At 51.0% G+C, this 14,121-nt stretch overlaps 1 protein-coding gene across 9 annotated transcripts in view; it reads right to left on the reverse strand.

Annotated features, from left to right (window-relative positions):
- RAP1GAP2 (RAP1 GTPase activating protein 2) overlaps positions 1 to 14,121 on the reverse strand; it is a 194,578-nt gene that overhangs the window by 87,679 nt on the left and 92,778 nt on the right. For all 9 annotated transcript variants that reach the window (XR_006785326.1, XM_045835754.1, XM_045835756.1 and 6 more), the window contains one exon: positions 11,880 to 11,964. Coding sequence is in view for 8 of the 9 variants with exons in the window: in XM_045835754.1 (XP_045691710.1) it covers positions 11,880 to 11,964 (85 nt within the window). In the remaining variant the exon portion in view is untranslated. The remainder of the gene's footprint in view (positions 1 to 11,879; positions 11,965 to 14,121) is intronic.

Consider the following 14,121-nt stretch of genomic DNA (forward strand, 5'->3'; position numbering starts at 1 on the left):
TGTGGGGCATGCAGCAATCATTGCCATTTCTCTCACACATCAATGTTTCCCTCCCTCTCTTCCTCCCTCCTTTCCCATCTCTCCAAAAGTAAATAAAATAAAATCATTTTTTTTAATTTCTCTCAGAAAATGCTGGGCTTTTTCTTCAATGCTACATTCTCAAGGTTGTGTCCATCAATGAGGATTCACCAGTCACCTGTTAGAAGTATTTATTAAACACCAACCACTAAGTGTTTATGCAGCATCAACTGTGGGCCCCTTCTGTACCAGACCCTGTGCCAGCAAGGGCGGGAAGAACACGCCCTGTCCCCTTAGGACATGAGCTGGGGACACGCAGGGCCAAACCCTCCTAGCCCTCCCCTGTGGCACCCTAGCCCATCACACACACACACACCCTCAGTCTCCCTTGAGTGACATCCAACTACACAAGGGTGAGAAGAAGGTGCTGGCACAGCTTCTGGGCCTCACCAGGCTCCCACCAGGAGCTCCTGAGAGGGGGCAGCCCACTCCTATCCTGGGTTAAATGGTGTCCCCCCGCCCCCTCCCAAAATATGTCCATGTCCAGGAACCTTCAAATGTAACCTGATTTGGAAAAAGGGTCCTTGCAGATATAATTAAGAATCTTGAGATGAAATCCAGGTGGACCCAGGTGAGCCTTAAACAGTTATATGAGACCCAGAGAGCAGAGACAGCCAGGGAGAAGGGTCGGCCATGTGAAGGCAGAGGCAGAGCACGCAGCCTCCAAGCTGAAGAAGTGCTGGAGCCACCAAATGCTGGGAGGTGCAAGCAAGGGTCCCCCCCTCCAGCGCCTAAGGAGGGAGCGGGGCCCTGGCCATGGTTTTGGACTTTCAGCCTCCAGCACTGCAAGAGAATAAACCTCTGTTGTCTCAGGAGACCAAGTTTGTAGTCATTTGTTAACAGCAGCACCAGGAAATAAAGAGACACCCCAAGGCCTGAAACTCTATCTCCACACTCGGGAGAGAGTTGGCCAAGGGCCCAAGGGAAAAAGCCAACAGGAGGGGGATGCACAGGCAGCACCTACTGGGGCTCACCATCCCTTCAGGAGTGAACACAGATGCCCCCCACCCACTGTCCCCTAACGCACCAAATACCCTGAGCTTGGGTGTCAGGTAAATCCCACACATACATGAGGGTGGGGGCAGAGTCTGGAGGGCCCCCCGCCCTGAGCTGGTCTCAGTGAGGAAGTGTCTGTGGCACTGGAACAGAAGAGCAAGATGATCAGTGAAACCCCCCACGAGCACGCAGCTCATGGCCCAGGATCACAGCCACCAGCAGCCGCTGCACACCAGCACACAGGGTCCAGCAGACCAACACCTGCTCAAGTGTGGCTGGTAGGGTAATATTATGGGTATAATTACTTACAGTTTTCATTTGAACATTCCACCTAAACTGTCATATGGTATGCTTGAGTGTGATACTGTTATGTTACAGAATTATATGCTTATGATTTTGTAATAAAAAAGGGGTGTTACATGTGCCAGACCCTGTATAACACCTGTATGTGCCTGGTACGTCTGAAGCCCTTGCCCACCTGCCTCCTCCCATAATCCCCAAAGCAACCCTACAGGGGGACTAAGTCCTATCAGTCAAGAAACTGAGGTTCACAGATGACTGAACTGCACCAGGTCATGTCGATGGTTACTAAACCCCAGGGCCAGGCCCAGGCCTCTGCGCCCCACACCCGCCACAGTCCATCAGGAAAAGCAGGACCCACGTGGAGCAGGACGTCGTGGAGCCAGGGGCTGCGTTAGGGGACGGCGGCTGGTCAGGCCTTCAGAGGCAGGTGGCATGCCTAGGGCCAGAGCAGCGTGGGAAACAGCCCCAAGAAGACGAATGAATGCCAAGTGCTCCATCAGGGCACAAGGTCAGTGTCCGTCTAGGAATATAGATTCGTTTTAACATGAGCCACAGGCAAAAGGGATTAGGAAGGAAACTTCTGATGGGGACAAACAGATCATACAATACATTCTCAGGCCAACCTCAGGACTCTCCATAGCCTCGAACTGCCCAGGTCTCCACTCAGTCCAACCCCCAAATCCTTTGTGAGGGCACTGGCCTTGCAGGGTCTTCCGGTCACCCAGGGACCACGTGGACTGCGAGCCCGGATTGGCTCACGGCAGCCTCACTCCAGGGCATGGGGGCGCGATACAGAAAGACACGCCCTCCCCGAAGGCCCCTCCGTGGTCCATCTGAGTTGATTGCAAGACCTTTGTCTCAGCCTTTCTCCAACACCCCCACTGTCATCCAAGCTTCGCAGGCAGTTTTGGGTCTAATCCACAGGGCTCAGGTGGCCAATCACACAAAAGGCAATTTCAGTTTTTATGCATTGGCCATGCAGAGGCAACTCAGCCATGGGGACCTGGTAGGGCTGCAAATCAAGGAGTCCTGGGAAGAAAGTGTAATAACGGCAGAAAAATTGGTGGACTGCTTCCTTCCAAACTTCCCTCTCAGCGTTGCTGTTCTCTGGAGGAATAACAGCGAACACTTCTGCACACGCTACGTGCCTCTGCTCTAAGTGACAAAGTCACATCGCTTCAATCAGTCCCATTGCAAGCACATGAGGCAGGTTCTCTGATATTTCTGTTCTGCAAATGAGGAAACTAAGGCAAAGAGAAGTTACACAGCCACAAAGCCCAGGCAGACTGGCTCCAGGAACTGTGTTCTTAACTACTAGCTGACACGGCTTCACTTTTTTGAGAGAGAACCTCAAAGGGATCCGGATCCTGGTCAAAGGAACTGTATTAGTCTCCACGGTGAGGGGAGGCCATGTGGCCTGTCAGAAGGAAAGGGACATGGGCTGGAGAATCAAAGGAGAGGAGAAGAGGGTTCCCAGAAAGAGCATTCTGGAAGCCCAGCTGACTTGTTCCCCAACACAGAAGAGAGAAGGAATAAGGCCCAGATGTCCCAGAGGCCTAGGTCTGGGCTTGGGCTTCCTTAGCAATTTCTAGCCTCTCCTATGAGGTCCCTGGCTCCAAAGGCCTGGGCCCAAGGTTACATGGGACCAGGCAAAGGACTCAAAAGTGCTGGTGGCTCCCAGTTCCCTAAGGAAAAGTACTGTTTCTCAAGGACAAGAACTACATTCTTCCTCTTCATCATCATCATCATCATCATCATCACAACTGTCATTATTTTCATAACCACTTAATTGAGCACCTACTATGTGTAGTCACCCCACCAGCTACTTCATGGATTACCCCGTTACTCCTCTAGGTGGCCACTGTCCCTGTTCCACAGGTGAGGAACTTAAAGGTCAGGAAGACTAAGTGGCAGCTCCGGTGCGGGTCTAGAGGAGTGAACAAGACAGCACAGGCTTCGGAGGCGCACAGACAGCCCTGAATCCAAATCCTGGCTCTTCACTCACCAGCTGTGGGGTCTGGAGCAAACAACCTCTTCTGACAACTTCAATCAGAGATGCCAGAAGTGATGCATCTCAAATGTCAACCCCAAGTGGCTGGCCCTGGCTGCCTGCAGTGCTTTGGTGGAGAGGATTCTGACCCACGTCTGAACTCATGGGAAAGAGTGTCGTGATCAATTACTAACAGCTGTCATAGGGGCAGAAGGCTGGAGAGACGGCACCAGTGCCACCTACTTGCCATCCCTGATCTAGAGAAACACCCTGGCTTGCAGAGACAGCTATACAATTACATGGCTGCACTTACCCGGCCAGCGGACTCTTGACCAAGGTACGAAAGCAACTCAGTGTCTTCTCAACAACTGGATATCCACATGGGAACAAATGGACCTAGACCCCTATAGCGTGCTATACACAATTAAATTAAATGGACTTGGATCTTAGACCTATAGCTAAAATTATAAAGCTTCTAGAAGAAAACATGGAAGAAAATATTTGTGATATGGAATAAAAAAAGATTTCTTAGGAAACAGAAGTCTACAGACATAAAATGAAAAAATCCATAAACTAGACATCATCTAAAACTTCTGCTCATCCAAGACACTGTTAAGAAAAGAAGTACACTAGTATCCAGAATATGTAAAGAATGCCTACATGGAGACAAACAATTTTCAAGGTGGATGAGGGGCAACAGAAGCCGTAAGAATGACCAACAAGCACATGAAGACATGTTCAACATATCAGTCACCAGAAAACCCAAATTAAAACCACAGTGAAATACCCCTCCACACCCACTCAAGTGGCTAAAATTAAATACTCTGACAATGACAAATGTCGGTGAGGATGTGGAGCAGTCAGAACTCTCACAGCCCTGCCCAGTAGGAATGGAAAAGAGTACCACCATCTGGCAAAAAGCTCGGTGGTTTCTTCATACATTGATAGTTAAACACTCCCCCAGCCTGTCACCCGTTTCACTTTTGGTATTTACCTAAGAGAAATACAAATACATGTCCAGAAAAAACAATGAAACCCAACCAGAATGCTCATAGTATTTGGTTATGTCTTAAAGCCCCTCACTGGAAACAACCCAAATATCCCTCAACAGGAGCATAGCAAACCATGGCGTGTTCGCACAAAGGACACACTCAGCAGCACGCGCGACTCTTGCAGCACTTTTGCCGAGCCGAACACAATGGCGTACACGCTACATGATTCCTTTTATTCACTTTTTAAAGTTTCTTTTTTTCTATATTAATTTATTTAAAAGTATGGTTTCTACTTCTTTTTAAAATATATTTTACTGATTATGCTGTCACAGCGGTCCCATTTTTTTTCTCCCTTTATTCCCCTCCATCCTGCACCCCCGCTTCCACCAGCATTCCCCCCCTTAGTTCATGTCCATGGGTCGTACATATAAGTTCTTTGGCTTCTCCATTTCCTATGCTATCCTTAACCTCCCTCTGTCTATTTTGTACCTACCATTTATGCTTCTTATTCCCTGTACCTTTTCCCCCATTCTCTCCCTTCCTTCTCCCTGCTGATAATCCTCCATGTGATCTCCATTTCTGTGATTCTGTTCCTGTTTTAGCTATTTGCTTAGTTTGCTTTTGTTTTTGTTTTTAGGTTCAGTTGTTGATAGTTGTAAGTCTGTGGTCATTTCACTATTCATACTTTTGATTATCTTCTTTTTCTTAGGTAAGTCCCTTGAACATTTCATATAAGGGCTTAGTGATGATGAACTCCTTCAGCTTGACCTTATCTGGGAAAGCATTTTATCTGCCCTTCCATTCTAAATGATAGCTTTGCTGGATAAAGTAATATTGGATGTAAGTTCTTGCCTTTCATGACTTGGAATACTTCTTTCCAGCCCCTTCTTGCCTGCAAGGTTTCTTTTGAGAAATCAGCTGATAGCCTTATGGGAATTCCTTTGTAGGAAACTGTCTCCTTTCTCTTGCTGCTTTTAAGATTCTCTCCTTATCTTTAACCTTTGGTATTGTAATTATGATGTGCCCTGTTGTGTGCTTCCTTGGCTCTAACTCCTTTGGGACTCTCTGAGCTTTCTGGACTTCCTGGAAGTCTATTTCCTTTGTCAGATTGGGGAAGTTCTCCTTTGTTAAGTTTTCAAATAAGTTTTCAATTTCTTGTTCTTCTTCTTCTGGCACCCCTAGGATTTGGATGTTGGAATGTTTAAAATTGTCCCAGAGATTCCTAAGCCTCTCCTCATTTCTTTGAATTCTTGTTTCTTCATTCTGTTCTGGATGAATGTTCATTTCTTCCTTCTGGTCTAAATCATTGATTTGAGTCCTGGTTTCCTTCCCATCATTGTAGTTTTCTTGTACATTTTTCTTTATTTTACTTTTCATAGCCTTCACTTCTTCCTCTATTTTGTGACCATACTCAACCATTTCTGGGAGCATCCTGATTACCAGTGTTTTGAACTCCACATCTAATAGGTTGGCTATCTCTTTATCTCTTAGTTCTATTTTTGGATCTTTGATCTGTCCTTTCATTTGGGCCACATTTTTTTTGTCTCAGTGCACCTGTTGTGTTGTAAAGGCGGGGCAACCCACCTTGCTGTGTTGTGATGCTGTATGTGGGGGAGGGGTCTGAGAGGGAACAATGCCGCTTGCTCAGCTCTCCACCAGCTTTCAGTCACTTCCTACACTACCCACAAGCAAATTGGGCCCTTCTGGTGCTGACTCCCGGGTGAGTGGGCTTGTGTGCATTCCAGGACTCTGTGGGTCTCTCCAACAAACTCTCCTGCAAGGCTGGGAGTTTCTCCTGCCACCACAACCCCTACTGGTTTTTACCACCAGAGGTTTTGAGACTTTATTTCCCCATGTTGGAACCCTGGGTTGTATGGTCTATGTCACTCCTCAGTCGTTCCTCCCAGTTTATCCACACACAAATATGGGACTGTCCAGACCACCAGCCACCACCTCACCTGGTCCTCCAGCCCCTGCCTTGCCAGATCTCTCCACCCCTCCTACCTGTCTGGATGAATGTTTCTTCCTTAATATTCTGGTTGTCAGACTTCCATATAGTTTGATTTTCTGGCAGTCCTGGTTGTTTTTGTTTTTAATTTTTTTGTTGTCCTTCTTTTGGTTATGCAAGGAGGCAAAGTGTATCTACTTATGACCCCATCTTGGCTGGAAGTGCCTCTATTTCTTTTTCTTCTTTCACATGATTCCTTTTAAATTAAGTTTGAGAACAGGCAAAACTAATTTGCAGTGAAAAAAAATCAGAACTCTGGTTGCTTGAGAGGGATTGTCTATGAAGGGACATAAGGAACTTCATAGACACGTGCACGTGTGTGTATATATATGTACATATATATATATATATATATATATATATATATATGACATGTGGGTGGCAGCAGTGTCCTATATCTGAGCTAAATCAGAGTATGAGTCACATGGGGGTATCTTTTAACAAAAGTACACAGTGAAGATTTATGCATTTCAATGTATGTCATTTTTTTTGAAATCTGGTTACACCTAAAATAATTTGCCTGAAGTGTAGGCTAGTTGGCCTTAAAACATGAACAAAATCAGGGACACTATATACATACGCAGATGTACATGCATGAGGGGTGGGTCTATGCAGGTGGTATGCACACAGGGATCTCTGTGCACCTGGCACCTGCAAGGCACAGCCCCACAAGTGCAGACCAGGTAAGCTTCCTCACATCTGCACTGCCTTGGGCCACTCTGTCCACTGGCCTTTACGACTTCCAAGGGCTCCTGGGAAGTAGCTCCTGAGGAGGTGGCATCAGGACGGGCAACATAAACGGGGTCTGTATGGAGATCAGAGATGGCTCTCCCGGGGCCTACAGAGCATCAACAAGAGAACCAGCTAAACCTCCTACATTGGTGGTAATGGGGGGAGCAAATGTTTGTCCTCTGAGGTCCCCTTCCAGGGGATCAGGATCCAAACCTCCTTCCCGTGGTCCTTGAGCCCTTCCTGCCCCCACCCAAGAAGGCTCCCCAACATCCTTCCCACAAATGCCTCCTCACCTTGTCCCTACAAAACTGGTAGATCTGAGAGGGGCTGATGCTCCTCACTCAACCCTTCCCAGAGTAGACAGAAAAGACAGCATTGGGCCTGGAGCCGTGCTACACGCTAGAAAGGAAACCCAGCCCATGCCCAGGGAGAGAGCCTGGCCAGTGGGCAACTGGTGAGACGGGGAGGGCGGGAGGAGGAGAGTAGCCCAGCTCTGCCTGGAGGGAATGAGAGAAGACTCCCCTGACCTCCGTCGTCCTCACTAGCACCTGGGCGCTTGCACCCCTGCCTGACCCTCCTCTGAAGGTTTTGGAGGCATTCATGAGTCGTGAAGAACAAAGGACCAAGGAAGCAGCGTGGGAACAAGACCTTCTGTCCGTCCCCGCAGAAGGAAGGCCAGGCCTCCTTCTCCTCTCCTGGGAAGGAGAAGGTCTGCGGCAGGAGCCGCCCTCAGACCCTCACACGATGGTATGGAAAAGACAGAGCAAGGGGCACCTCTAGGCTGACCTGGCCGGCCCAGGCCTAGTGGAGTTCCAGGGGCCAGTGTGGTGATTCAGATCCAGGCCACATCAAGTCCCAGCATTGTCACCTTCAACGAAACACGCTGCACACTCTCTGTGAGCTGGAGGACAATCAGAGGGCCAGCCCCAGCCCCTTCACTTCACGAAGCCCCGGAGAGTTGTTGCGCCTGGTCAGTCCCATGGGGGTCATCCCCACCCCACTGCTTGCATTAGGGCCCCTTCCTGCTCCCCACCAGCCTCCCCACCAAGCTGTCCTCACCCCTCTCCACCCCACGGAGTAGCCACATGACACACTTGAGCTTGTCACATGCTGAGCCATATGGTTTCTTCTGCTCCATTAGGGCTCCCTGTAGACAGCAGGTTCTTTGAAGGGTGAAGACTTTGGCCTGGGTTTGACCCCACAGGGCCCAGCACAATGCTGGGCACACAAAGCCAGCCCTCCCTAAATGCCTGTTGATCCATTTGGGCAGGAAAACCAGATCATAAAAGACGTGGGCCTGGAAACAATCCACAGCATTCCCAGGGAGAGAGCCCCAAACCCCTCTCCCAGCCCAGCCGGCACCATCCACACAACTTGAGTTCTGGCTGGGAACTGGGCTCTCATTCAGCCCATCTGCTCAACATCTCTTTGGTTGCTTTTTCTCAGTTTCATATTAGAAAAAAAAACCTTGAAAAACACAAACAGCAAAGAGGTGGGGAGGGGGAGGAGGACCAGTTGCAGCAGGCATAGCAGTGGGGGGCAGTGGCACTGGGGGTGAAGCAAGATTCTCAGGCCAGCCACTCCCCCAGCAGGCCCTCCCCAATGGGAGAAGAGACCAGAAGGGCTGTCCCTGCATGCTGGGTTGGGACGAGAAGAGTGCTTCACCAAAAATAGCTTGGGTCTTCAAATTTAACTAAATCTGCTGACTACAGTAGGAACACAAGTGTCTCCAGTGGGACCTCAGGCGAGTCGCTTCCCATCCAATTTGTCTGTAAAGGAAATGGATCGTCCACCTCTGACATTCTATGATTCCCAAGGGGATCAATAGCAAAGGGATACGCCTGCTCCCCCTGCCCCTACCTGCACTGCCAAAGGGCGCAGAAGCCAGGCCCTCATGGTCCCTTCTGGGTCACTCCCTCTCAGAGAGGGGCTGTGACATTTACCCAGTTGCTCCAAACCTGGGGCCACTCTTGCCGCCCACCTCTCCCAAATCCTCACATCTCATCCATCCACCTCCCAGGAAATCGGAAGCCAGACCACTTCCAAGTACTCACAGGGCCTTCAGGGTCTGGCACCCACCCTGTCCTCACCGGACTCCTGCGGAGGGCCCTCAGCTCGTCCCCCATGCCCCGCTCTGCTCCTTCCCACACACTCTCCACACAACAGCCAAGGCGGTTTGTTCAAAAGTCCCATCATCTTACTCCTCTGACTAAAATCTTCAATGATTCCATTGCCTTCAGTTAGAAGAAAGCCCAAAATCTTTAGTAAACCTTCCGAGGGTCTGACTCTTTGTCCCCCTAACTGTGGGTGCTCTGGCCATCCTGGCCTCCTGGTTGGAGAAACTCCCTGTCCCGCCTGAGCACATGTCCACCTGCAGCAGTGCTTCTGAGTTACAGAGTGCGTGTGAACAGAAACACTGGTAAAATGCAAGTTCCAATTCTGCAGTCTGGAGTGGGGCCTCTCTGCATTTCCCAGGAGCTCCCAAATCATGCAGGTGTTAGTGGTCTCTTGGCCTGACAGCACCTTTGCCTAACTAAGGCCTGCTCAGCTCTCCGGGTTCAGCTTAAACATCATTCCCCCAAAGAAGCCCTACCTGACCCTCTCCTTCCACAGACCTTATCTTGGCCCCCAGGTATGCTGTGCTTCTCCTTTGTAACAGTCACCGCACTGAACTATTCATCCCTCGTTCTTAAAAATTTTTTTTTCAACTCTCATCTCCTGAGCTAGACTACAAACTCCAGAACCACCACGATGTTTTATTCACCTTTAGGTCCCCAGTCCTCAGCATATCATCAGCATTTGTAGTAAAAAGCTGTTGGTCTTGGCTGCCTGCATCCACTTTCCCTTCTTCTCACAGTAAAGCCTCAATTTTCCTTTGAAGAGCCACCCTTCTCCCACTCATGTCTGTTAAGGTTTAGGTAGAGGACATGAGACCCAAGCCTGGCCAGTCAGAGCCTTCCATCTCTCCGGTTGCAATTATTGGTTCAGAGATAGACATGTGACCTAAGACAGGCCAATGAGCTTCTCCCTGGGACTTCTGATAGAATTACTAGGGAAAAGAGACTCTTCACTGGAATTACTTAGCAAGCAGGAGCAGCTGTCACATTTCTGTCATCACAGAGACAGAGTCTGACAAAGAATGAAACCAGTACAGAAGAGAGGTGGAAAGAGACAGATTTCCTGGATGCAGCCATGCCTGGAGTCTATACTTGCCATTACAAAGGCAATAAAGTCCCTTTGATGCTTAAGCCAAAGTGAGTTATGTTTCTGTCACTTGAAATCAAGAGTCTTGACTAATAGAACATTCAAATAAATATTGGGTGTTGAATGAATTAAATGAGTATGTGAGTAATTAGAGACTGCCGAGAGAACTCAGTGACTCCTCCCAGAAAACTTTCAGAGTCCTCCCTGCACACTCCCGCCACCATGAGCACAGAGACAAGCATCCCACACCCCATTTTGCAGACCAGCGTGTGGAAATGCATGATGGCGACATGCTTCTCAGCACTATCCGGCGCAAACAAGCCACCACAGCACCTGGCTCAGGTGCCAGCACTGTGACTAGGCTGACAGAGGCAGTTGGGCTTTCAGTGCCCCCAGGCACCCCACCAGGGGGAGAGCAGAGCTGTCTTCAGCCAGCCTATTCCCCACCCACTCCTGAATCCTAATCCAACATGGGCGGGCTCTGGCCGCCCCTCACTGGTATCACCCCGAGGTGCACACCACATGGCTCTGTGCATACCACATGGTTCTGTGCGTGGGAGGCACTCAATATGGGATGATCACGGAAAGATGGTTTTGATCCACTTCCCTTGGGGGTATCACTCTAATGGATTAGGTTAGGGAAGAGGGGGTACAACAGAGAGCAAAAGAGAAGAGCCCTAATTATTTGCCTGTGAGTCACCTCACAGCAGAGCTTCAGGACAGAGATGGAGGCTGGCCTCAATGTCCCCTCAGATGGCTCAGGAGGCAGTGACTTCTTCAAAGCTAGTCCTCACCTGGCAGAATGTAAGGGAGGGGGGTGCACTGTGCCCAGGCAGGCACACTGCCTCGGCCTGAGCCGAGTCCTCCCTGAGGGCATGTCAAGAGTGTGCGGCCATCGGGACATGGGAAACTGGAGGGTAAAAGGGGAAGAGCACAGTGGGGGGGAGAGGGGGCGCTGCCCCCTCAGCTCCTGGGCAGGAATGAGAGGGGCCTGGGCCTGGGGTCCTAAGATGTGTTCTCCTAGGAGAGAGACTTGTGAATAAAGTGTTAATTAGAAAAGAATTACTGGCTTCCCGGAACCTCTAAAGCAACCGTCCCACAAGGGCTGGGGGGACAGGGCCCGCTGAAGAAGGCTAGTCAGAGGCAGGAAGACCAGCATGCAAGTTCCACTCAAGAGCCAGGAGGGTCCCAGCCCTCAGGGCCTGGCAGCCCTTCTGGGCAGTAGCCCCTTAAGGCACTAGCCTGCAGCTGCCTTCGAATCCTCTCCCACTTACCCCTGCCTGGGCCCCTAGTTCCCGAACCCCACAGCTCCACAAGGCCTCTCACTAATTATAAAGCACCCAGCCAAGCCCACCCAGCCCGGGTTTTTTCCTCACCGTGCCCTAACACCCTGTGTCTCACACTCACGCCCTCCTCCTGCACTGCTGAGCCCCAGTGAGTGCTCCTTCCAGAGGTGCCTGGGCCTCCACAGCCCACAGGGACAGACACAGCAGGGCCTGCTGCCACAATAAAGTGCAGCCTTGAGGTTTACCCCCCATCCACCGCCTCCCCCACTTACCAACTCTAAGCCTCTTACCTTCATGGTGGGAGGCGCAGTGAGAGGAGGGGACAGTGACCGGTCTGGGAGAGTTACATCTGAGCTGTTGGCCAGCTCCTGCTTCCTGTAAGGAGCCAAGAACACAGAAGAGGTGAGTAAGGGCCCACCTGTACCGTCCCCTCTCTCCTCTAAAGCGGCAGGGCTTGGCGACAGAGTCTAAAGCACACTGTTCGACACTAGAGTGGGGTGCATTTCTTTGCTGGGATGTAGAAAAATCTAAAGCCAGGCTGTTTCAGTGTGGCCCCTGATCCAGCAGTACCAGCATCACCTGGGCACTGTGAGAAATGCAAATTCTGCCCTGGCTGGTGTGGCTCAATGGATTTGAGTGCCAGCCTGAAAACCAAACAGTTGCTGGTTCGATTCCCAGTCAGGGCACAAGCCTGGATTGTGGGCCAGGTCCCCAGCTGGCAGCACACAAGAGGCAACCACACACTGATGTTTCTCTCCCTCTCTTTCTCCCTCCCTTTCCCTCTCTCTAAAAATAAATAAATAAAATCTTTTTTTAATTTTTTTTTAAGTAATACAAATTCTCAGGTGTACACCAGACTCTCCAGTGATGGGGCCCAGGAATCTGTATTTTAACAATCTCTCCAGGTGGTTCTGATGCACACTGAAGCCTGAGAACCACAGAGCTAAACAGATCCAGGGCTGGGGCTGGAGTGGGAAAAGAAGGGGAAAGGGGTACACATTTTCACTTCACCCTCCCGGGGCCCCTTGTCCCTCCACCCCCCCACACACACACTGGCCAGATGGCAGACCTTGGGAGGACGGGCTGCCTGGGGTACAAACTGCAGGTAAGACTTATTTTAGTCCATGTGGGCTAGGACCATGGAGAGACAGCTAAACAGAGTTGTGTCACCATGACAACACGACTGCAACAAGTTCGCTGCTCTCACACGCTCCCCACTTTCCATCTGGCCCTTGCTGGTGGCCAGGCAGTGCTAGTTTGCAGTCTGAGCACCAGGCAGAATGTTTGCAGTAGGATAAGGCTTCGGAACAACGGTCACACAACAGGGCCAGCTGGGAAGAACCTGGGGGAGTCCCCAGACGGACGAGGGACTCTGGTGTCCTGGACATGCCCTAGTTATCTCCTGGGACAGGAAGGAAGGCAAGAATAAGAGCAGTAAGAGCCTAAGAGGACCAGGAGGAGCCACCCAAGCCCCAACTCTGTAACTGTTTCCTTCTGCAGAGCCCCAGCCTGAAGCAGCTGTCAGGCCAGCACCTGGTCCCACTTAAGTGACCAAAGCACCGCTTCTGCCAACTCGAGAGAATGCTTCTGTACTCCTTTCCAGCCCACGTACCGCCAAAGGAAGTAACAGCCCCCACCCCAACCTCGTTCATGAGAGAAGCCTGCTCCCTGCCCAGCCCCCCGCCTTTCTGGGGCAAGCCCTTGACCTGGGACCCAGCCACCACCCTGTCCAGGACCCCTCAGCCCAACAGGCCTAGTGTAAGAGAAACCAGGCCCGGTGCCACAGGGCCCTGTCCACCCTGACACCACCCTACGAGCCCTGCCACCCGTCTCCTGGGAAGCACCCTAAGGAGGCTACCTGAACATCTGGCTTGGGGAGGACCCACGTGACCCCATTAACCTCAACCCTGCCCATTCCCCCTCTCTGCTGCCCCTTCCTCCTCCTTCGTTCTTGGGCTTGGCCTCACTCCAATGGCTGAAGAGGGGTCTCCTCCCCCCGATCCAGACGGTAACTAGCTCAGGAACCAGCAGGGCCATGACCTGGCACATGTGCACACACACACACACACACACACACACACACACACACACGAATGTGCTCCTTCGAGCTCTCAGCCAGAGCCACCGGCCTCCCTCCATGGCGGAGTCAGGCCCACCCCACCTGTGGACCTGACAGCGCTGGGTCCTGCCCCTCTGCCCTCCCACAAGCAGCCACTGCTCCTCCTCTATGGGCCTGTGCCCCTGAAAGCCATGTGGGGGAAAGGGAAGGGAGGAAGAATGATCAAGGATGGTCCCCTGAGGTGACGACGGGCAAAGACAGCTCCCTGGGGTGCTGGGAGTCTGGTAAAAAAAAAAAAAAAAAGCAAGCAGGGAGGGGTAGGCAAGCTCCCCAGCCAGAGACTCTAGGACTGCTGGGGGTGAGCTGAGGACTTCTGGCCTACTCCCTGGAGACAGCTTGTGGGCAGACTTGACCCATAGCTGCCCTTGGTCTCCAATAACACAGACCCTAGGGGAGGGCAATACCAGCAGGTT

This window comes from Phyllostomus hastatus, unplaced genomic scaffold, assembly GCF_019186645.2.
Source record: "Phyllostomus hastatus isolate PE091 unplaced genomic scaffold, TTU_PhHast_1.1 phas_contig_210, whole genome shotgun sequence".
Lineage (NCBI taxonomy): Eukaryota > Metazoa > Chordata > Mammalia > Chiroptera > Phyllostomidae > Phyllostomus > Phyllostomus hastatus.